Source organism: Alosa pseudoharengus, unplaced genomic scaffold (assembly GCF_046254945.1).
Source record: "Alosa pseudoharengus isolate Yale_2024_CS ecotype anadromous, Long Island Sound unplaced genomic scaffold, YU_APseudo_1.1 YU_APseudo_1.1_scf_1, whole genome shotgun sequence".
Lineage (NCBI taxonomy): Eukaryota > Metazoa > Chordata > Actinopteri > Clupeiformes > Clupeidae > Alosa > Alosa pseudoharengus.
Genome location: NW_027468564.1, coordinates 44,221,793 through 44,247,088, shown reverse-complemented (window position 1 = coordinate 44,247,088; position 25,296 = coordinate 44,221,793). Strand labels below are relative to the sequence as shown.

At 40.8% G+C, this 25,296-nt stretch overlaps 1 protein-coding gene across 2 annotated transcripts; it reads right to left on the bottom strand.

Moving 5' to 3' along the window:
• Nucleotides 1–121: 121 nt before the first annotated feature.
• LOC143129826 (cytochrome P450 3A30-like) lies at nt 122–23,975 on the bottom strand. Of its 2 annotated transcripts, XM_076289937.1 has the most exons (13): nt 23,777–23,975; nt 23,566–23,659; nt 16,654–16,706; nt 12,430–12,529; nt 12,179–12,292; nt 11,563–11,651; nt 11,055–11,203; nt 10,154–10,281; nt 7,476–7,560; nt 7,033–7,193; nt 6,519–6,745; nt 2,407–2,569; nt 122–1,303 (listed from the first exon to the last, which is right to left on the bottom strand). In XM_076289937.1, exons 1-13 carry the CDS (start codon nt 23,848–23,850, stop codon nt 1,199–1,201), a joined length of 1,542 nt encoding a protein of 513 aa, XP_076146052.1. In that variant the 5' UTR covers nt 23,851–23,975; the 3' UTR covers nt 122–1,198. The 2 variants fall into 2 exon arrangements, with proteins under 2 accessions (XP_076146052.1, XP_076146053.1); XM_076289938.1 differs by lacking the exons at nt 16,654–16,706; nt 23,777–23,975 and having other exon boundaries at nt 23,566–23,650.
• Between the last annotated feature and the right edge of the window lie 1,321 nt (nt 23,976–25,296).

Below are 25,296 nucleotides of genomic sequence, written 5' to 3'. Positions count from 1 at the left end.
TTTTGATTGACCATGTAGCTGAAACATCAATCACCTTTCACCTTAAAAAAAACAAGCACAAACACTACATTTCTGACAAGAAACAACTTGCATACAAATAGATACACTGAAGACAGAACGGTACTGTAGTAGAGGTTTATACATTGATTTTGCACATTTTCCTCAGCGATGAAGTTAATACACAGGGGTGGACTATACATAGGAATGCATTTATTTTCTTCATTCTTCTTCATGACTAAAACTCATTGGGCTCTTGGGCACTGCGGTTAATACACAGGTGTGATTAATAAATGTACAAATCACAAGTTAGTAAGTTAGAATTTAAGTTTCTATGACAATAGAGCTAATACAGCTATACAAGTGTCACAACAACAAGTGTCTTGTTGATGCCAAGATGTCTACTGAGGTGAGCCTGGTGTAGGGCACGAGGACAGGTTGCCAGGCTACTGATAACTGGTAAGCTTGAGTTCTCTAAACAGTGTCTGCCAAGATAAGTGCATTAAGAGAGATAGAGGAACGATCTACTATAGAGCAAAGGCCATTTCAAATTCATGTTGCCCATTATTGAAAAGACTTATGAAAAACATGTAGGAATCACAGTTGTCATGTACTACCCTGGGAATCCAGAGTTCTCGCAGAAGCATTAGCTTGAGAGACTCTGGCAATGAGTAATGATGCACGTAACTTTTTCCCCTTGCATCGCGGGGAACCAATCACATCTGTGTATCTGATATAGGCGGGTCAGAGGCGAGCTAAACAGATAACAGTCGTAGTGTTCAATTAAATTGCGTCAAAGTCCGGAATCAGTCAGTTAACATTGGTCGTATAGTGTTATCCATTACATTATTCGTGGCCAGACCCTTAATCTTTCAGATTTGGGTCTGGAATCTCCAGGCTAGTCATGTACAGCACTTGCATGTCAACATCTGTTGTGATAAATCTTGCATATCATAATGTGCTTTAGCAAGCATAAAGCATAAACCATATATGGTGGTGTGCCGTTTTAGGCACTGTTGGTCTGTAATTTATGTGCGGATGCTTCAATCAAAAATAACATGAATAATTGTCACTTAACATTGTTACAAATAACAACATACAAAGTTAAGTACACAAGCAAAAGGAAAACAAATCAATGTTTTCTGTATGTGTGGATCATATGCTGCATGATTGGCACCCCTGGTCCAGTGCATGTGGGCGCTCAGCCTCGGGGAGTCAGCTGTGCTCCAGTTGACCGAGGAGACAGCTGCAGCTTGATGGGTCTCTTAGGAGCCATAAGGCCCAAGGCGTCCAACTCTACTGGAATCTAACGGGGAAGATTGGGAGAAATCATTTATTTGTTATTTTGATGATGCCCTCATTCACACGCCATCTACAGACTCCATGCACTGCTACAGGCTATACACCATTTTGTTGCTTATGCAAACAACGGCCAAGTTCAAAACTCCTTCGACTAATGTAATTTTAGTCCTAAACGAAAGTTTAAACTTGTTATCATCCATTAATAGAAAAAGATAGGTTGTTTTAACTCTGGTTCTTTCCTTTAAGTAACTTCAGGTGGAATTACCACAGGCAACACAAGATGTTGCGGGGACAAGGGAATGACCGGCTGTCTGTCTGGTACGTGGTTAAGAAGATAGGTGTTTATCACTTTATACACTGATACTCAGCACTTTATCCACATTAACACTATTTATTACTCACTTAGTGTGAGATTGGGCGAGTTGAATTTTTATGTGGTAACACTTTACTTGACAGTATCGACATAAGAGTGACACTGTCATGACACATGAACTATAATCCTACCCTCTAACACTAACTCTAACCCTAAAACTAACCCTAATCCTAACCCTAAATTGTTATGACAAAAACCGAATGTCACTTAATAACAGAAGCGTTATGTCATAAAGTTTATGACTTCTTTATGACACGTTCATGACAGTGTCATGTCACTCTTATGACGATACTGTCAAGTAAAGTGTAATCTTTTATGTTTATGGTTATTAATGTGCCTGCAGGAATGATGGGAGAGTGTTTGCTTTGGTTGAGATGTACATGTGTGGGTGCGTGTGGGCATGGGTGTGCCTTTGCAATGAATGATGTGTGAGATAAGTTTTAAGGTATAGATGTGTTTGCAATGATGCACCTTAAAGAGCAGTTCTCCAATTTTGTTGTACTTAAATGCAATGACAATAAAGGCATTCTATTCTATCCATACATAAATAGATCCCAGGCTGTTTTAACTGCGGATCTTTCCTTTAAGTAACTCTAGGTGGAATAACCGTTGGCAACACAAGATGTCGCGTGACCAATGTTAAATAATCTCAGCTTTTGGGGTGACAAGGTAATCACCGGCTGTCTATACCTGGATAAGAAGATAGCTGTTTATCACTCGTGTTCATCTCTCACCTCGGTCTCGGCACAGGTGCTGATGGTGAACCTCTGCAGCAGCTCCACGATGCCCAACTTCATGCTGACGAGAGCGAAGCGCATCCCAATGCAGTTCCTGGGGCCGAGTCCGAACGGCATGTAGGTGTACGGGTCAATGCTCTCCTTGTTCTCCTTACTGAACCTGCATGAGGGAGAGACATGAGACAGTGGCAAAATACATGTGAAGAAAAAACAAATATTGGGAAACATTAAAATTTCCCCCAGCTACTGTTAAAAGTGTAAGTGACAATATTAATTAATAACTCTATTATCCTCTGTGTATATCGAAACACCTCCAATTATCACCACTTTCGTCCGAAAATTCTAAAACAACGATGTTTTTCAATACTTCAAAATAACAATTGATAAATGAACCTTACATTTTTCAGTAGCCATAGATGTGTAGATTTGAACAAAATCTGTTTTGGTTCTTAACGGGAGCATTTACTGCCTGAAATATCCGATTTTGTTTACCACGCTCGAAGGTGCTGGCCTGGTGGGTTGCCTATTTACACCGTTTTAACAGCACATGAACGGATAGACCAAGAATTCTCGTCATGAAATGGAAATTCCACTGGAGCTCCAAGCGGATGTGTACACGCAGCCTTACAACACAGTTTACAGCTCTTCGAGTCACGGTAAAATGTCATTTTTGGTACACAACTATGGTGTGGGTGCTTACGTTTCTTTAGGAATCCGCCGTCTTGGTTTGTATAGAAATGCATATTAAGTGACATATACACGCAAGACGGCGGAAATACAGGACCGACGGTAATAGGGGGAGTTCCGATACAGGGCCCACTTCCCCGAAAGCATCTTAAGCCTAAGAGCGTCTTAAAGTCCCTCTTACGAACGTCTTAAGATTTGCCGACTGTTTCCCGAAACCATCGTAGCTTAAGAGCATCGTGAAAACACTCGTAGATCTACGAGTGCTCCAGGGTACTCGTTACCGGCTAAGAGCGTCTTAACAGTACTTCTCACTGAGGTCACCAACAGGACATACAGAGGAATTACAACTTAGAATACATAATCCAATTTAGGTTCCCATTCTTTATTGTGTTTACCTGTGATGAATCAGATTTTAGCGTGCAAAATAGCCTACATTTAATGGTCATAATAATGTGATGAAAAGCGGACAAAAATGCAATCAAGTTATGAAACGAGACGTTGCCAGAATAGTTTGACATTATCTTTGCTAAGTGAATATTTTATTAGGCCTATGAGGTAAAAAGCAGAGAAAGCAACATGTGGTTTAGTCTGTAGCCTACTGCATCAAAATCAAAGCCTACACATTTCCTCTCTTTCTTACTCGACTTCTTTCTTATCTTCAAACGTGTTCTTAAGTGGCACCGCGAAAAATTATTGCATGGTGCAACAATCTAATCTTAAAATAATTACAATTATTTATGTCTCTGTGTGGTATATAACCTACTTGGGATGCTTACATGCAGATGTCAAAGTGTTTCTATTTTCGTATTGATGTGAATTAATGTGTAGATCCGAAGTTTAAATGGTAGGCCTATAGCTGTGACGTGCAGTCACCTGACATCACCGTCAAATCAGAGGATATTTCAGAACTATTAACGTGGACAGCTCCCCTTAAGAGCATCTTAAGAGCAGTGCACACGCGTTCACGCTACGAGCATGTTCGGGAAACAGTCGGAAAAACTAAACGAACGATCGTAAGATGAATCGTAGAAAACCCTCTTAAGAGCGTGTCTCCGTCGTTATCGGGGAAGTGGGCCCAGCTCTGTATTTGACGGTCATATTCAAATTTGCAGTGGTCTCTTAATTTTGAATATGACCGTCAACTGATTCGAATGTCACTCAGCAACCGTAGGATGACATCAGAAAAATGTTATTCTTATTCTAAAATTCATTCTTTCCAGAGCTGCATATGATCTTTTTATTTTTATTTTATGAAGAGATCCTCAGGACAACTCAATTCAACAACTGGGCCCACTTCCCCGAAAGCATCTTAAGCCTAAGAGCGTCGTAAAGTCCCTCTTACGAACGTCTTAAGATTTGCCGACTGTTTCCCGAAACCATCGTAGCTTAAGAGCGTCGTGAAAACACTCGTAGATCTACGAGCGCTCCAGAGTACTCGTTACCGGCTAAGAGCGTCTTAACAGTACTTCTCACTGAGGTCACCAACAGGACATACAGAGGAATTACAACTTAATACCTCTCAATACATAATCCAATTTACGTTCCCATTCTTTATTGTGTTTACCTGTGATGAATCAGATTTTAGCATGCAAAATAGCCCACATTTAATGGTCATAATAATGTGATGAAAAGCGGACAAAAATCAAGTATTGAAACGAGACGTTGCCAGAATAGTTTGACATTATCTTTGCTAAGTGAATATTTTATTAGGCCTATGAGGTAAAAAGCAGAGAAAGCAACATGTGGTTTAGTCTGTAGCCTACTACAGAAAAACCAAACGAACGATCGTAAGATGAATCGTAGAAAACCCTCTTAAGAGCGTGTCTCCGTCGTTATCGGGGAAGTGGGCCCAGGAACTCCCTGGTCTAAAGTCTGTGGCGAAAATGCAGATGCTATTTTAAGGGCGCATGCATGACCACAGTCCTGCATGAATGAATGCGTTGCACACCAATCTACAGACACCCCCGTGCACAGACGGAAACATTCAAAGCCTTGATAATATTTGACCATTTCCCGGTTTTGTTCGTGCATTGGTGACCTAAATATTTAGTAGCCTATAAAGTACAACATCTACATGCAATATCTTTACAACAACGCCTAATTACGACCTATTAATCTGGACAACTTTATAGGCTACAGCCCTATAAAGGCTAAAGTTACTTTTAGTTTTGTTCCAATTTACCGTTGTGTAAGGTTTTAAGCACCATACTTTTGCCTACCTTGTTGTAGCCCATCTGAAATAACTTCAAGCTTTGCTATGTTCCCTCCATCCTTTCGTTATTTTCAAAAACGTTTTATATCCATGATGGCCTTGAAGTCTTGAGTTAGTGAATTAGCTTAAATCAGCTTTTCATGTGCTGTTAACCAGCAACAGATAGTACAAGAAAGCAGGAAGTATGGTTACAATTTCTGTACAATGTCTGTAGTTGCTGCATTATTCTCTCTCCTGCTCAAATAAATGTTGTGCGTGAATTAAGTTGATGATAATGTGTTTACAAACTCTGCTTTACAGAAAATATTGTAAATACTCTACTGTCACGCAGTTAATGGGATACTGTGCAGAGTTGAAAGTTAGGTCAACTTAAACGAAGCCCTTGCTTGGCCGCGTGTGCTGCGCAACGCACACTTAGCCCCTCTCATCTATACAATGTAGTTCCCATTTCTGTAAACCATACATAATTTCAAAGAAAAATATTACCACTCGAGGGAAATCAGTGTGGTGTCCATGTGAAAAAATAGGCATAAATCTAGCGTACACATTTTCACGAATCACTGATGTGTTGATGACATAAATTAGGAAATGTTAGAGGACTTAAGGAGACGTGATGTTGAACTGCATGCCGATGCCATTTAACCCAAATGCCCCAGCGGCAGCACGGGAGAGAAGAGATTAACTGACGGAAGATATGCATTGTCTATAGAGAGGTAATGTTAGATTACATTGTACATTGCAAATATATCACCATGCATTCATAACCTCGTGATTCAGTGAGAATGATCCCAAAACATCGGAAAGTATGTCTTTGTGACAATTCTGTATTACATTTTGTCAAGATGAAAAATCAATAGCTAACTGTTCCCAACTGAACAGTGATTATTGCGCTGTGAACGCTCCTGGCTGCCCCTGGCAAATATGCCACCATAATAGCAATCAGCTATGGAACAAGCGTGCCTGTTGTTAAAGGGAATGTGAGATGACGCTCTGATTGGTTTATTGCACGTTACGCCCTAACCACACCCATGATTAATGTAGCTACTTCAGACCACCCCATTTTAGATTTGCGTCGGGCGCAACAGTCAATATCCCGCCGGTAAAATAGCATCAGCGCCCAAGATCCGCCCACAAAGTCACTTGCGTTTTGCGCGAAGACACTTCCGTTTCAGACCATTAAAATAGGGCCCTCAATCTATCTCTCATGTACCTCTCTGGTTTGAAGCTCTCGGGGTCAGTCCAGATTTCCGGGTCTCTGTGAAGAGCAAAGGTGGGCACCATGACAACGATATCCTTAGGGATGATGACACCACCGACGTCCACGGTCTTCTTGCAGACTCTCTCGAGGCGAGCAGCAGGTGGATACAGACGCAGCGTCTCGTTTATCACACAGTCCAGATACTCCATCTGCATCAGGGCTTCATACTGGACTTCAGCCTGGACAGAGATGGGAGCAGTTCTCACAACTCGTCCAAAAACATTTGTCATATTGATTTTGTAGCCTATTCACACAAACACACGAATCATAAACTGAAATGCAAAGTAACCTCTGTTAGACCTACTGTGTTTTCAAGCGAAACACCATTGTGAAATATATTAAAATGTCATTCATTGCCTCTAGTGACAGAAACAGAACTCCACAGCACAGGACCTCAAATACAGTAGCTAACAATTACTACTGGCTTTAATATAATATCTCTCAGGCGCAGAAACAGAAAGGTGACCTTGTCTGGGAAGACTTCATCAATCTCATCGTGGAGCTTCTTCAGGGTATCTGGGTTTGTGGCCAGATTGTAGAACAGGAAATTCATAGTAGAACTGCTGGTCTCGTAGCCGGCAAAGATAAAGATCATCGCTTGAGACAGAATCTCGTGATCACTCAGTCCTAGATGAAAGACATAGTGAGAACTGCTGTGCACCCATATGCAAGAGTTTTTTTTTTCATAAGATAAGATTGACAGGCTTTTTATTTATTTATTCATTTGCTTGAGAGGGACAACGCTCATTAATTGACTTTTACAAGTTACACATTTAGACCTGTTCAAAAGTTGTTGAATATAAATGAACAGTAAGCACCTGGATAACAGAGATTCAAAATGTCTCTAGTCAGAGGACATCGGAGTATTTCTTTGGTTCTATGTGTAGACGTTTCAGAGAGAAGAAATACCTTTGTGAGCGCCATCTCCGGTTCCATTCTCTTCTTTCTGAGGGGCCTGGGAGTCCATCATCAGTTGTAGGAAGTCCACTCGGTTCTGCAAACATGAGAAGATATTATGCAGGTCCAGTGATGAACTTCACCTTCAGCAAAATTGACTTACAGAGTAGGAACGTGGATGAGCACATTAATGACGGATGGGAGACTTGTTTTTTTTTCCAGTGGGGATGGGTTACTAAGGAATTCACAGGGAATCCACACATAGAAGTACAATGTAAATGGATTATTGCTGTTATTGTTATGGGATGCTACTAGTATTTGTATTCTTATTATTACTATTTCTAACATTATAAATCTTGTTGTTATTGTTAGTCTATTGTTATTATTATGACCGCCGCGCAGCGAAGCGGCGGTCATATAGGTTTAGTCAGATTTTTATTATTTTCTTTTTTTTTTTCTTTTTCGCATGTCCAAATTTCCGTCAATGAGTCCCGGGACACTGAAAGACCGGGGTAGACGAAACTTGGTGGGCATGTAACCCCATATGGATAGCATGGAACCATCGTTTTTCGTTTTGATCTGTAGCCCCCCCGCTGGACTGCACCCCCCGAAAGGAGGGTAGGGCAGACACAGTTTTCTGTGAATATCTCGAGAACCGTAAGGTTTAGGAGGACCATTTTTTTTTGTAAGTTGATCTCAAGGGGCCATGTCAACCCATTCCATAACCACTCATTTCATGTATAGCGCCACCTAGTTAAACACAAAAAAGTAAAAATGAGGTGTTGTAATCGCAGGTATCTGTGACCTAACATAGTCAAAACTGCACGAAATTGGAAGTGTATGATCATTATGACACCCTCTGAATGCACGCCAAGTTTCGTGGAATTCCGTTCATGGGGGGGCCACACAATAAATTCATTTATGTTACTATACACCAACTGGCCTGTAGGTGGCCGGAGACAGTTTTCTGTGAATATCTCGAGAACCGTAGGGCCTAGGAGGTCCACCTTTTTTTTGTATGTTGATCTCAAGGGGCCATGTCAACCCATCCCATTACCACTTATTTCATGTATAGCGCCACCTAGTTAAAAATTAAAAAGCAAAAATGTAGGTGTTTTCATCACAATATCTCTGGCTGACATGGTCAAAACTGCACGAAATTGAAAGTGTAGGATCATTATGACACCCTCCGAATGCATGCCAAGTTTTGTGTACTTTCGTTCATGGGGGGCCTTACAATAAAAGAATTTATGTGTACATTTAGTGACGTACACCAACAAGGATTCCCGGGACACTGAAAGACCGGGGTACACAAAACTTGGTGGGCATGTACCCCCACATGGATAGCATGGAACCGTCATTTTTCGTTTTGATCTGTCGCCCCCCCGCTGGACTGGACCCCCCGAAAGGAGGGTAGGCCAGACACAGTTCTCTGTGAATATCTTGAGAACTGTAGGGCCTAGGATGACCATTTTTTTTCCGTATATTTGCCTCCAGGGGTCATGTTAACCCATTTCATGTGCACACATGTGCACAAACAGATACACACGCACACACACACATTCACAGTAATCATACGTATGACATATACTCACACAGTAGACATATGTACGCTTCCATGCACAGGCACATACGCAGGCACACACACAAGCACGCACACACACACACACACACACTCACACACACACACACCCACACACATAACATAAACATAACACAAACAATCAAGAATTTCTCAGAATTATGAACAGGCAAGATGGAGGTGGGGTTGTATAAAATAGATTTTACATGTAAAATTCATGAACTAATCATGTTTTGGGACTTGTTGTCTAGCAGATACCAGTGAGAATTGAGTGTGGATAATGCAATTTAGTGACAGTTAGAATCATATAGGCCTTTCAGCGTGATTTATTTTTGTGGAAAAAATGTGCTGGACTGGGCGGCGGTCATATTTTGTACCGCTCTGCGGTACATCTAGTTTTAAATGTGTTTGATTTTGGTGGAGTGAGATATAAAGCCTCCAGTTGGATCTGGAATAAAAGATGAGGGATGGACAGGAAGCTTGCAGGAAGGTTAAAGGTCAAAACACCTTGGGAACAACGAGACAAGCAATGATTGGAGTATGGAGGGCATCCTACAGATGTATAGGCATGCATGTGTGGGTACCTGATCTGCACGGGTTACCATACATCGATGTTTGATGGCTAGCTATTAAGTGACATAGTCTACACTAAGAGGTTGGAAATACGTTCCTATAAGTAAGACAGTACATCGATGTTTGGTGGCTAGCTGGTAGTTCTGTATTTCAAGGATTGACAGGCTAGAAGTTTGCAATTTAATACTGCAACTAATGTTTTATTTGTTTATATTACAAAAACGGTAGGTAGGCCTATCGGTGATTGGGCGGCTTGCTGGCTAGTTCAATATTTCAAAGACACTTGCGTTCCTTCCTGTACGTTGGGTCCTTCAACAGAAAAAAATAAACTCAGGCGAATTATCGAACAGCAAATAACATTCTGACCAATGAAATGCTAATAGACCAATCAGAATGTATTTTATGTATTTTGTGACGTAATCATGCAGATCTGGTAACCCGTGCAGATCAGGTACCCACACACACACACACACACACACACACCAATAATCCATGTGCTACAGCTACGGACTACCAGGATCCATTTCTTACTGACCTGGTGAGAGTCGGCTTCCCTCTGAGACTTAATGGTCTGCAGTGCAGCATAGAAGAAGTCCGTCACAGACACGGGAAAGAGGGCAAAGTTCATTTTCTCTAAGATGGGCGCCATGAAGGGGAAGAAAGCTGAAGGTAGTTTGAAGCAGAGAGACAGAGATGGGGCAAAATGAAGTCTACATGAAGCAAATCGGTTTTAAAATATAATTTCATCTTGTATAAACATGAAGCAAATTGGTTGGTAGGCTACACCTTAAAAGTCCTGAAGCACTAACAAGCTTGTTTTTATATCATTGAATCTTGTATAAGCTCACTTAACAGTCATATTCCTATTCACAGATATGTGGAATGAAGTTTACATGAAGCAAATTGGTTGGTAGGCTATGTCTTAAAGCAACACCAAAGAACTTTTCATCTGTCGCACGCACTATTTGTTTATCGAGCACCGGCTTTGCAAATAACAATGTCCACAGACAAGGTAGAATAAGTTGCATGATTTTATGAAAGTACGATGTATTGCGACATCAGATGCAAGTCAAATTTGTAGTTTCTCATGTCTCATTCCATCGAACTACAGATCCGCTACCCGATGCAGCAAACTTACATAGTGCGGTAATAGCCGATAGAGGGCCGCGAAGCGAATGCAGAAAGTGCCGTTCACCCTGTTACGAGTTGATGAACCACTGAAACGATTTTGGAAACATTATTTTAAGGTACAAAAAACTCTTTGGTGTTGCTTTAAAGGTCCTGAAGCACTAACTAACTAGCTTGTGTTTATATAATTTTATCTTGTACAAACTCACTTAACAGTCATGTTTCACAGTTATGTTGAACTCCAACTCACTCTCTCGCATCCATCTATATGCTACTGACACATTACTGTTTGTGTGGCTATACATTACCAATAATCAGGAAGAGTGGGTTAAGCAGGTCAAACTTCAACATTTTCTTGATGTTGGTGACAAAGGGGTCTTTGGGGTTGTTGAGGGAGTCGATATCCACGCTGAAAGCAGTGCTGGTCACCACGTCCATGCTGTAAGCGCCAAAGTACCTGGAAACAGAAGAGGCTTTGCTCTCATACTCTTCTCTCTCCTCCATCTCTCCTCCTGATTTGTCTTCCTCTATGTGTTTATTTTTCCATCATTTCCTCCATGTCTCTTTCTCGCTCACCAGTCCTCCTCTGAAACTATATATTATATAGATAGACAAGATTTTGCAGTGGTGTATCCTTAGATATAAAATGGACCCCTCCAAGTACATATTAGTATATTTGTCTGCTACAAGCTAAACGGTATTTCATAAATAATGTGAGGACTTCCAACAGAATCTTAGCCTGATAATAATCTGGAAGATTTTGTTTTGTATTCTGGGACTCTGTTTTCCACCCTGATAGTTCACAGAAGCGCTCACTCTTTAGTGTCTGATGGTCTGCCCAGGTCTGCATCCTTCTTCATGCTGTTCACCAGGGTGTGTGAGTGGGTCTTCATGATCCCAAACATCTGATGCAGCAAAAAAGAGAAGATCAAGTTGTTTTCTGATCTTGTATGTATTTATACTATGCATGTATGTATTCACCATTAGATACAGTATACCACTGCTGAAATTGCATTCTATGTGATGCTGGTCATATATCAATCACTTTGTGATCAGTTACTGTGTAGGCCTGCTCTACGCTGTATGATTTCAAAACTACAGTATATTGAGAAAATTTCAGTGTGACCAAAACACTTTTCAGTGTGACCAAAACACTTTTCAGTGTGACCAAAACACTGTGGCTATTAGTAAAATAGAGATCATGCAGAATACAGAAAAATCTGGTCATATATTTTGTGTTTTTTACTTTGAGAGCATTTCAGTTACATAAATGACAACTCAGATAATAAGATTTCCCTCAACATTCTATCTATGTGTGCTACATAGGCTGTCTGTCCAGGGCATCCCAGAAGGACTGTGTGTGTGTGTGTTTGTTTGTGTGTGTGCGTGTGTGTGTGTGTGTGTGTCTGTCTGATAAGAAGGAGATACACACCTCCTTCAGACGGCCACTGGTGAAAGATGGAGACAGCACACTACGGATCCTTCTCCAGTCTTCATCCTCGGCTATGGACACAGCGTCATACATCGGTCCATTGAGGCGGAAATTCTGTAACAAAGCACACTCAGATTTAGACCCACTTTATTCAGTACTTGTATCAAAATTAAAATGTCCTTTATTCACTTATTTTCTTAAGTGCATAAGATATTGTGTGCATATGATATGAGTTGTGTTTTCAGCTGTACCCGTCTGTTGGTGAAATATGAGTAGCATTCCTTGACCAGGACAGTTTTGATCAACTCTGTGTCCATGATGGTAAGAACAGGCTGCCGCCCATCATAAATTCTAGAGGAAGAACACAACACTAAAGAACATTCTTAATGTCCATATCCAAAAGGGTATGTGATACACCTGCAATACATGACACTTATATTATTCTATTATTTCTATACAACATTTTATTTATTACTTTATAGGCTATTATTATGCATTTCCTTTATTCCTACCCCTGGTTCTGTGTGTAAAGTTTACAAAGTAAGAATTTCACTGTGCACAGCAATGCATAGATGACAATCACATACATGTCATCATCAACAGTACCCTCCAGAATTATTGGCACCTCTGCTAAAATTGACTAAAAACTGGTATAAAAAAGAATCAGTTGGTGATTTATTGTAATCTCACAATGGAAAAAAAATAGGGAAAATCCAACCTTGAAGGGAAGCATATTTTTTGGAGAAAAAGGAAAATCTCATAAAGAAATAAATATGTTTAACAAAAACTCGTTGCTCACAATTATTGGCACCCCTGCTGGTAATACCTTCTTAAGCCACCCTTTGCCAATAAAACAGCTTGTAATATTCACCTATGACACCCCATAAAGTTGGAGAATACAAAGCAAGAGATTTAAGATGTTGTTCGTCTTTACAGAATCTCCCCAGATCGTCCAGATTCCTTGGTCCACACTTGTGCATTCTCCTCTTTGAATCACCCCACTATTTTTCTGGTTAAGATTACCTCATACTGTTGAGCGACTGAAATCTTATATTTGGCAGGAATGGGACAACATTTAATTCTTAAAACTCTTGCAAGTTCTTAAACATTTACATAATTTTGTTAAATGAAGAGGTGAAACAGCCCACTGTGTAAACATTCAACATGATCATATATTTTCCATGAAATAGTCAACATTTTAATTTTCTACATTTGATAAGTTGTCTATGTCCTTTTAGCTGCTAAACATAGGTTTACGAGACTTGTATAGCCTATTATCACATTCTGTTTTTATTCGCATTTCATACATACTTTTTTAGCCTGGCCTCCGCCTGCCTACGTACTTCCGCTCGATTTCTTTTCCCTACAGTACTCCGTCTGGAATAGGTTGATTCGCCCTCGTTTACTTCGGTAGTTGGGCAGCCGAACCAACCAGCGAACAGAGGGTGTCCCTGAGAGCGATTACGTTACCCAGGCATGGTGTTTCAATTCCTACATCCCCGCCCCCTAAGCAGACCGCTTGGAATACATCAACATAGGGAGCGAAAAGGGCTACTTATGAAATCTTTGAGCAAATGTGAATAAAAGGCGCAAATAAGGTTGGTCTGAGTTATTTTAGCTCTTTCTAGTTTAGCAGGAGTGTCACGAACGAAGTCACAGTCGAGTAGGATGTTATATCTTCAGCTAAACTTTAGTCATAGATTTTGTCACTTGAAATAGGTTACGAACATACCCGAGTCAAACTTTAGTTTAGTAGGCTACATGGTCGCGTCAAAAATCGCCATTTTTCAAACACTAAGAAGGCTCGACATAACATGAAACTTCGATCGAAGCATCATCAGTGTCTCTACATATGAACTTGAGCATTGCGAACATTGTTCGTGTACACATAGTTTACGTGATTCAGCCAATTACAATCAAGGACCGGAACTATCCGTTTTATAAATACTTATATATATTTACATAGTACTTTCTTGGCCGGACATTCTTTTATGATGTCATCACATGTCATGCAATGCAGCATGTCCTCTTTCCTCAAGACCTACTCGTTCTAAACCTCGTCATCCATGGCTGACGAACAGTATAGTCTCAGTACGAAAGGAACTTAGAGCTGCTGAGAGGAAATGGCGTAAATCCAGAGATGGAAATGATCTTAGTAACTACCAGTCTTTGCTGTCATCCTTTTCATCCACTGTTACACTTGCAAAAAAGGCATTCTATCAAAGCAAGATTGAGAGCGCCACTGACAGTAGAAAACTTTTTTCTACTTTCAAATCTCTTCTCAATCCTCCACCACCACCATCAACTACTTCACTGTCAGCAGATGACTTTGCAACATTTTTTACTGAAAAAGTTGCTAAAATAAGTGCTCAGTTTGATGCTGCTATAAGGAGGGCTTTGCCTTGTGTTAGTATGACCGCATCATTTGACTCTTTCTCTCCTCTTGATGAGGAGGCAGTCTCTCAATTGCTTCAGCGATGTCGTCCAACAACATGCCCATTAGATCCTGTCCCGTCCACTCTTCTACAGTCTATCTCACCCGCTGTTCTACCAGCAGTCACACATGTATTTAATGCTTCACTCAGTTCTGGAATAGTTCCTTATTCTTTTAAACAGGCTAGGGTTACACCTCTGCTAAAGAAAAGTACACTTAATCCAACTGAGATGAAGAACTACAGACCTGTCTCCCTTCTTCCTTTCTTGTCAAAGGTTTTGGAGAAAGTGGTCTTCAAGCAAGTTTGTGACTTTCTTCTTCAGAATAATCTACTAGACCCTATGCAGTCTGGTTTCAAGAGTGGTCATTCTACTGAAACTGCTCTTCTGTCTGTGACTGAAGCATTGAGAGTAGCTAAGTCCTCTGCTCAGTCATCAGTATTAATTCTACTAGATTTATCTGCAGCCTTTGATACTGTTAACCATGACATTCTCCTATCTATACTATCTGAACTGGGAATTTCTAAGCTCTTGACTGGTTTGAATCTTACCTTAAAGGGCGTTCTTTCAACGTGTCTTGGCAGGGACAGGTATCTAAGTCTCATGACCTCACCACAGGTGTGCCTCAGGGATCAGTATTAGGACCCTTGCTTTTCTCTATTTACACCACTTCCTTAGGTGATACCATTCGCTCCCATGGATTTGACTATCACTGTTATGCAGACGACACTCAACTTTACCTGTCTTTCCCACCTGATGACTCTAGTGTTTCCCACCGGATTTCTGCATGCCTTAAGGATATTTCAGCCTGGATGAAAGATCGGCACCTTCAGCTTAATCTCTCAAAAACAGAGTTTTTGGTGTTTCCAGCTAAAACAGCTATTCCCCAACAGATTAACATCCAGCTTGACTCAACTTCACTGACCCCAACTAGATCGGCATGAAACTTGGGCGTTGTAATTGATGACCGACTTAACTTCTCTGAGCATATAGCCTCTATTGCAAAATCATGTCGGTTTATGCTTTACAACATTAGGAAGATCAGACCTTATCTGACACAAGATTCCACACAACTTCTTGTTCAGACCATGGTCATCTCTAAGCTGGACTATTGTAATTCACTATTAGCTGGCTTACCCGCTTGTGTAACAAGATCATTACAGCTGATTCAGAATGCTGGAGCACGCCTGGTCTTCAATCAGCCAAAGAGGACACATGTAACTCCTCTCCTAGTTACTCTCCATTGGCTCCCTATAGTAGCCAGAATTACATTTAAATCTCTCACTTTGGCCTATAGGACACTAACTAGATCTGCTCCTAGTTATTTTAATTCAATAATCAAGCCTTACATCCCCAACCGCCCACTGCGGTCTTCTGGTGAGCGCATGTTGTGTCGACCAGTCATGAAAACTGGGTCTAATTCCAGACTCTTTTCTTCAGTGGTTCCATGTTGGTGGAATGAATTGGGAGTACTATAACTATTCTCCTTACTATATTTGACCTACATTCTAATCTGTTCCCTGTTCAATTTTTAAATATTATTATGCTGTTTTGTATTTATGTGTCGCTTTGGACAAAGGCGTCTGCTAAATCCATAACCATAACCATAACATGTGTTTTGAAATGCTGGTTGTAAATGTTGACAGTTCCCCTTTAATGGCAGGTCCACATTGTCATGACGTAATCATGATTGTCAGATTGAACTTGCTTCAACTTCTATGAACTTTGAACTTCCTAAAGCCATGTGACAGTCGATAAGACAATGCGATAAGGCAAGAGCAGGTATAACTGTGCTCAACAACTCTACCACTGGCCAAGAATTTCTAGTTGGGTCAGTCTTCAAATTAATGCCCGCTGTTTATTTTGCACATTGGTTTTCTGAACTAGACTGTTGACAAGAAAAAACACTAGTGGATCAATTTGCTGTCTAATTTAATTACCATAACATACAGTATGTCGTTCATCGATATAACACAAAATATTTTTACATTCGTACAAAACATTTGAGATAGCTGGATGTGTATGATTAATGAGTTTCTTACCCCCACATCTTGCCATATTTCTGGAAACATTCCATGTCAAAATTGTGGAATCCCTAAAGTAAGAGAAAGCCCTGGTGAACAAATGTGCATTTTAGCCAGTCAATGCCTACGGATCCCCTAAAGGGCCATATTATTTTAGCCAGTCAATGCCTACGGAGCCCCTAAACTAAGGGACATATCTGCACCAGGCTCAGCACTGGCCACACCCCCTCCAAGCACTCACAGGTCTCTGTTCTCTGGCTGTGTCTCAAACTACTTCCGTCAGTACAGTGTGCACTGAGCGCTTATTTCCGTAGTGCCCACCACCAATATCTGCACTATATATTTTAAACTAAGTATTTGAAGTGTGCAAGCTTGCTTTGGACTGTTAATTGTATATTCCCTGAGTTTGGACTGTTTCCTCAATCTTCTGTGTTTTACCTGTAATCTCCTGTGTTTTGAATGCTCCTATAGGGAGCTTTTTGGTTTGAGACTGTTTTTGAACTAGATGTACCGCAGAGCGGTATAAAATATGACCGCCGCCCAGTCCAGCACATTTTTTCCACAAAAAGAAATCACGCTGAAAGGCCTATATGATTCTAACTGTCTCACTAAATTGCATTATCCACACTCAATTCTCACTGGTATCTGCTAGACAACAAGTACCAAAACATGATTAGTTCATAGATTTTCACATGTAAAATTCATTTTATACAACCCCACCTCCATCTTGCCTGTTCATAATTCTGAGAAATTCTTGATTGTTTGTGTTATGTTTATGTTATGTGTGTGGGTGTGTGTGTGTGTGAGTGTGTGTGTGTGCGTGCTTGTGTGTGTGCCTGCGTATGTGTCTGTGCATGGAAGCGTACATATGTCTACTGTGTGAGTATGTGTCATACGTATGATTACTGTGTGTGTGTGTGTGTATCTGTTTGTGCACATGTGTGCAAATGAAATGGGTTAACATGACCCCTGGAGGCAAATATACGGAAAAAAATGGTCATCCTAGGCCCTACAGTTCTCAAGATATTCACAGAGAACTGTGTCTGGCCTACCCTCCTTTCGGGGGGTCCAGTCCAGCGGGGGGGCTACAGATCAAAACGAAAAATGACTGTTCCATGCTATCCATGTGGGGGTACATGCCCACCAAGTTTTGTGTACCCCGGTCTTTCAGTGTCCCGGGAATCCTTGTTGGTGTACGTCACTAAATGTACACATAAATTATTTTATTGTAAGGCCCCCCATGAACGAAAGTACACAAAACTTGGCATGCATTTGGAGGGTGTCATAATGATCCTACACTTTCAATTTCGTGCAGTTTTGACCATGTCAGCCAGAGATATTGTGATGAAAACACCTCATTTTTTGCTTTTTAATTTTTAACTAGGTGGCGCTATACATGAAATAAGTGGTAATGGGATGGGTTGACATGGCCCCTTGAGATCAATATACAAAAAAAAGGTGGACCTCCTAGGCCCTACGGTCCTCGAGATATTCACAGAAAACTGTCTCCGGCCACCTACAGGCCAGTTGGTGTATAGTAACATAAATTAATTTATTGTGTGGCCCCCCATGAACTGAATTCCACGAAACTTGGCGTGCATTCAGAGGGTGTCATAATGATCCTACACTTCCAATTTCGTGCAGTTTTGACTAAGTTAGGTCACAGATACCTGCGATTACAACACCTCATTTTTACTTTTTTGTGTTTAACTAGGTGGCGCTATACATGAAATGAGTGGTTATGGAATGGGTTGACATGGCCCCTTGAGATCAACATACAAAAAAAATGGTCCTCCTAAACCCTACGGTTTTCGAGATATTCCCAGAAAACTGTGTCTGCCCTACCCTCCTTTCGGGGGGTCCAGTCCAGCGGGGGGGCTACAGATCAAAACGAAAAACGATGGTTCCATGCTATCCATGTGGGGTTACATGCCCACCAAGTTTCGTGTACCCCGGTCTTTCAGTGTCCCGGGACTCATTGACGGAAATTTGGGCATGCGAAAAAAAAAAAAAAAAAAAAAAAAAAATCTGACTAAACCTATATGACCGCCGCTTCGCTGCAACCTATGGCTGTGCCTGAGTGTGTGACACACATAAAGATTATACAGATGTGTCTCAAAAAATGTGAATATTGTGGAAAAGTCCATTGCCCTGCCCAGACTCAGAGATTTAAAGGGCCATTCACACCAAGAACGATAAAGGCCCATTCACACCAAGAACGATAACGATAATGATAACTATATCCATAACGATAAAAGCGTTCACACTGAACAACGATAAACAAAGTCTCTCCTTGTGTTAATGAATGTGACGGCTAAAATTCGATGGGTTCTGATTGGCTATTAGCATTTTATCGTTGTGAAAATCGCTCTGAAAGTGATCCCCAAAGATATCGTTCTTCATGTCGTTATCGTTATAGTTTATGTGTGAACGTCGTCATTCATATTAACGAGAACGATATTTATTTATAGTTATCGTTATCGTTCTTGGTGTGAATGGGCCTTAACGGTAACGATAACTATAACCATAACGATAAAAGCGTTCACACTGAACAATGATAAACAAAGTCTCTCCTTGTGTTAATAAATGTGACGGCTAAAATTTGATGGGTTCTGATTGGCTATTAGCATTTTATCGTTGTGAAAATCGCTCTGAAAGTGATCCCCAACGATATCGTTCTTCATGTCGTTATCGTTATAGTTTATGTGTGAACGTCGTCATTCATATTAACGAGAACGATATTTATTATGACTAGCGAAGAGGTCATATAGGGATTGTCAAAGTTTTTTTTTTTTTTTTTTTCCCCCGTCATCTACTTCCTGAATTTTTGGTCAACGATACCCGGGACACCGAACCACCGGGGCACATGAAATTTGGTGGGTATGTAGCCCCACTACACTTTTACGGAAAATTTTTGTTTGTCCCCGGGGGCCACTCCCCCCCCCCGTGCTGGGCCCCCCGAACCGCAAAAAAAGCAGTTTTTCCTAAATAACTACCTGAACCGTGGCACTGAGGATGAAGAATCTTTTATGGTATGTTGGTCTCAAGGGCCCACATCAACCTGGCCCATAATCACTCATTTGTGATTTGCACCCCCCCGGTAAAAAATGAAAATGCAATATTATTCTGCTTTAATCGCCCCTATCTTCAGTTAAAATGTTCAGAACTGCACCAAATTGTATGTGTATGATTGACCTGGCATTCTCTGGGGGTATGCCAAGTTTCGTAGAATTTCATCCATGGGGGGGTCTAAAAAAAATTATGTTATTTGTACATTTAGTGACTGTACACTCATTGGCCTGTAAATGGCGGTGCACACATATACACATGCACACACACACAGGCACCCACATACTATCGGTATTAGAACGGCCGATACATAATTACAAATTCAGTAGGATTAAAAGAAAGCCAAAATAAATATTCATCATCATGGCTGCATTTCCAGTATTGGCGATAAGTAGTCGTTTGTCCACTAGATGGCGCATCGTTGCAGTGAGACGTAATTTTGTTGGAAGTTAAAAGTGAGTTGGAAAAAACAATGGACGCTTCCTACAAGGACTAGTTTACAGCAGAGAACGTCTAATAAGGATAGGACGATGTTCACATGAAATGTAATTCCCATTTCTTCTTGAAGCCGAAATAAATCTGAGGATGTTTATCGGACATGCTTGTTTTTTACTGCAGGTATGTTAATCTTATAATATCAATAAGGACCTAGGTAATGTAGCCTACCTTTAGCGTTGGTTGAGTGATGGAGGCCAATTTGATTGATTGCATTTGTAGAAAACTATAAATGCGGTTATACCAAGCAAATTGATAGCAGCACTGTAATTGTATCTTTCGACTGTCATTTGTTGCACGTGCTACAAAAATCATTCTGTGCAATGGAAGATTTACCAACGTTAGGCTACACCGGTCTGATACAGTTTTGCCTATACATGCGTGAGACTGAGACGCCTGTTTATTTTGTTTTAAGTGCGTGCAGGGTGTGAGAGGGGAATCGATGTGCTTTGATTCCAGCTTGATAGTTGTAGTCTGTGAAATTAAAAAGCACGTGTGTGCAGTGTTGGGGAGTAACGGAATACATGTACCGGCGTTACGTATTCAGAATACAAATTATGAGTAATTCCGATACAGTTACAAGTTAAATAGTTGGTATTTAGAATACAGTTACATTGTTGAAATCAATGGATTACATGACGATACTTCTCTGTTTCATAAGTTTGTTCACTCACTAAATAAATTAAGGCAAGTCCATTTCCCAGAAGCTCCTGAAAGCAATCTATGATGAAATTGTTTACATGTTTAAATCCAAGCCCCGCCGTCTTGCACTAGCCTCAAAACGCAGCCAGCGCGCATTATGGACGCGTCATATCGGAGACCCTGAAATGACTGTTTGCACAGCAAATTACGAGTAAAGTAAGTGGAGGTAACTCCTGTTCCTCACTGATCGTGGTTCCTGATGTCTGTTCAAAGGATATTTTCCCAAGTATTAATAGCTCAGGCTACTTCGGCCAATCGGTTACACAGTTTGCTAAGCAATAAGCAAAGCCTAGTTCACGTGTTGATTTAGACCTAGGCAATAAAACCAATCTCTAAAATAGGCACTGCATTCTAAGTTGTTTATTCTAACTTAAAATAGCTTTATGGATTATTATTTTTTCTAATTAGATCTACGTTTTAAAATGAATTATATGGTGCAGCCTCTGAAGAATTATTCTTGCGAGTAGGCCTAGCATATTTTAACGTGCGGTTTTTGATTACGCGATCACGTTCATTTTGAGAGCACTGATATACAGTAGCCCATAGTGTTTACATGTACAGGTCATTTGCGTTCCACCAGTCATATGCGCCCCTCACTTGTACTGGGTTGATGCCACCGAAAAATCTCACAGGCACACCTTAATTATAATTTCTGGCTACGCCCTTAAAGTAGCCTATTTATTTTGTTTGTTTTAATTAGCCTAGTCGCCTGCTGTAGTTTTAGTGGTCACCTTGCTATTTTAAAGTTGTATCAGGTAGCTTAGGCCTAGTTGACTTTACATTCTCCTATGTGGGCCTAACACAGCCATTTGGAACAGAAGAACACACCAGAATAGGCCTGTTTAGTAGGCCTAAGCAGGATTTGATGGCCACATTCCAATGCAATTCAATGCGGAAGTAATCTAAGTATTCAGAATACGTTACTCAGATTGAGTAACGTAACGGAATACGTTACAGATTAAATTTTTGGGCATGTATTCTGTATTCTGTAACGGAATACGTTTTGAAAGTAACCCTCCCAACACTGCGTGTGTGTGAAGTATCCAGACACCTTCATTTCATTATGGCTGCTTTAGCAACACACCTAAGCTACTGTGTAGTGGGTCCCATTTAGAAGTGGCTACTTCATTCGCGCTTTCCTTGACTCATGGAGCTGCGTGAATTTTATTACAACTTTTCGCCACGATATGGCAGTTTAAGTCCGCTTGATACTGTAATTGGCGTAAGCCATTGGTTTCCAAAGGAGATTTTATTTGTGTCACCAGCATAGCCTATTGACAATTTATGTTGTAAATAGGCCTACCTTATAAGCCTACCTGTAGCTTAGGGAAGCTAACAGCTTTCTATTAGGATCTAGTTTGTTAGTTACAGTTTTGTCATAACTCCCTGGTGCATTTCTGCATTTAGAATAGCCAGAGCGTGGATATCTCAATCGGAAAATTAAACAATATCGGGCGCCTATGGACTAGGCTGGGTGAACCCAGCCTGATCTGCCCGCTATTTATTTTTTGATTTCTTAAAAGATTGAGCTTGGTCTGGTGAAAGCCAGACTAGCCATGGACCTCAGTTACACAATGCAAGCGAACATGAATCAGCCTATATTTGCACGAACAATAACGGACAACAGCTCTTCAACTTTGGCCCGTTAAAATGTGTATGAACAGTCTAGCGACGCATTTCATCAAGGCACATGTGGATATGTCAGTTATTTGCACCACTGGTTAGATGTAAAACAGCATTTCGTTTCAGACTACTGTTACTTAATTTGTGCATTAACAATAACGTTTCAGACTACTGTTACTTAATTTGTACATTGACAATAAAGTATCACATGAACTAAATATGACTAAAATCTTATGTAGAAGAAGAAGCATTCACAAAAAATCCATCCATCCAAAAATGACCTTTGTTTTTGATAGCTGTTGAAAACGGCATGGAACTGACAGATGTTTTTGTTTATAAATAAATAAATAACATTATGCTGATACCTTTTGCTTTTCCCAAATACAATGTAGCCTACAGGTGTAAGTGACCTTTCATCAATTCAGTTGCCATGGATGAACTGGGATGAACTGCCCTACTTGTGATTGTTTAGAGATTTTAAAGGTTTTATAACAATACTACATCTTCTTTGGCTATTCTACAATCTATTCACCTTTTCAGCACCAGTAGGCTACTTTCTGTGCAGCTGCACACACACACTCAGGCATGCCAAACAAGCATACACAAAAGTTTCAAGAGTGGTGGATGGAGTAAAATATGGAGACAAATTGAAGTGTGATTTCTTTTCGCGGAACGGATGTGCAGGACTGAGCGGCGGTCATATTTTGTACCGCTATGCGGTACATCTAGTTTATAGTTATCGTTATCATTCTTGGTGTGAATGGGCCTTAAGGCTCAGGAAACCATTGCTGTTTTTTTTTTCAAGCTCTTACTTAACTGATTAGAGCTCTTCTCAGGTCAGTGACTTTTCTTTATTCTAATATTTGGAGTTTCTGGATTTTTGATTTCCAAAGTTGTAAACCATGTTTTTTTGTGATGCACCTTTATTTCTCTCACACACAAGAAACTTAAAAAGAAAATTCCAATGTCTTTTGAGTTTGTTGCCTTAGGGGTTCTGTAAAATCCCACGCTGCACTCTGCAGAACCCAGATAAAGACCAACCTTTTTGTAGTTGAGCATATTTCCAAAAAACAGCACTGGCTTTGGACCAGGGACCCCCAACTTCTTGAAGATTCCATAAGGCCAGTATCCATACCTATGACAAAAACACATCACCACTTCTTTCCCAGTCTTTATAATCTTGGATAGCTTTTAGGGTTGCATTTCTATGATCAATACAATATTCCGTGGACTTAAGAATAGTTCAACCTACACCAACAACAGTCCCAGGAACAGCAGGAGCAGCGTCCATGTCTGTGTTGATAAAAAGGACAGGTAGCTCAACATCTTCGAAGCCTCAAGAGCAGGTTTTCTGAGACGGTGTGAGTGTCACTGGTTTGTGGAATATCACGCTCAGAGCTGTAGTGCTGTATGGTAACTGCGTACACTTGTAAATCATTACCCTGCCTGTGCCTGAAACGCCCTCCTTTTAAGGGATTGAAAGAACCTGAAAGCAGGTCAGCCAGGTTGTGAAGCTGTCAAACCTGTTTTGATCAGCTTGGTTCATTTTAAACTTGTCGTGAGTTGAAGAAATGAGACTTCAATCAATCTCTGGTTGAGCAAAAGCCGTCACTCTAATGACGATCAATGGATTGAGAGCACAATGTGAAATTATATAACAGCCCCGACATTCCTTCTCTAGCTAGGCTACACACTGCCAATGAGTCAGCAGATGTTGATCAATGACACTCAGCATAGACCCAATGTGGAGCCAAGCATGCGCATACCAGAACAGACACACACCCACACACACACACTCTCTCTCTCTCTCACACACACACATACACACACACACACATACACACACACACTCTCTCTCTCACACACACACACACACACTCTCTCTCTCACACACACACACACTTCATTTCTACAATGGGGGAACCTCTGTACACAGTAGCTGGCATATGGTTATGCAACACCTGCCAGCTACTGTGTACAGAGGTAAATATGTGGTAGGTGCCCTTACAATGGGATAAACTTGTAGTTCCCTACAGGTACCTTTCTGATGGAAGAAAAAAGTGAAGTGCCCTCTTAGATAGCACTGTGGCACTACGAAGTGCCCTCTTAGACAGCACAGTGGCACTACGAAGTGCCCTTGCAATGGAAAGGAACAAATCCCAGTAAAATGAGATGTAGTGTCCTACAGTCTTCCTTACCATGTGCCCTCTAGGGAAGGTTTTCCCAAAGTCATCGCCATGAAGTGAGTCTAGGGTGCCACCAAATACTTGTTCTGTATTTCTGCAAGGAGCAGATCAGTTAGGCTAATATCTAGCTGACATTATGATGTTATCTTATCTGCTTTATCCATATTTTCATTGGGCACTTCAGGCCAGGACATTCGGCGTTACAGTAATAACACGAGCAGTCATGTCACTGCAGACCCTCACCCCTATCTCACAACGGAAAAGAAAATTAGACCGAATTCCAAAATATGGTCTAATTAATCATGTAGGAGGACTAAGATGTGGTCTCTCACACACAGGTTATGTATGTCTTAATTGGGCCCGTCAATCAAATAACACAGTTAATGCTGTGATAATCATGTGTGATAAATCATGCTTATCATGCTTTGTAATTGACATCTTTTTTTACAGCAAGATCAGGCTTGGAATTTCACCATTCTGGGGGCAAGGCCACTTGGCCTTCAGTTGGGCTTATTTGGTGGGGGGCACAAAGGCCACATGTCAGGGCACCAAGGCCAAAGTTAACTATACAGTAGTAGGCTATAAA

Excerpts from the sequence above, each read along its gene's own strand:
- LOC143129826 (XM_076289937.1), bottom strand. The coding sequence starts at position 23,850 with ATGTTGAGCTACCTGTCCTTTTTATCAACACAGACATGGACGCTGCTC. Across the intron at positions 10,282-11,054 it reads CCCACTCTTCCTGATTATTG|CTTTCTTCCCCTTCATGGCG; the intron begins GTAATGTATAGC and ends AACTACCTTCAG. Across the intron at positions 1,304-2,406 it reads GCACCTGTGCCGAGACCGAG|ATTCCAGTAGAGTTGGACGC; the intron begins GTGAGAGATGAA and ends CTTCCCCGTTAG.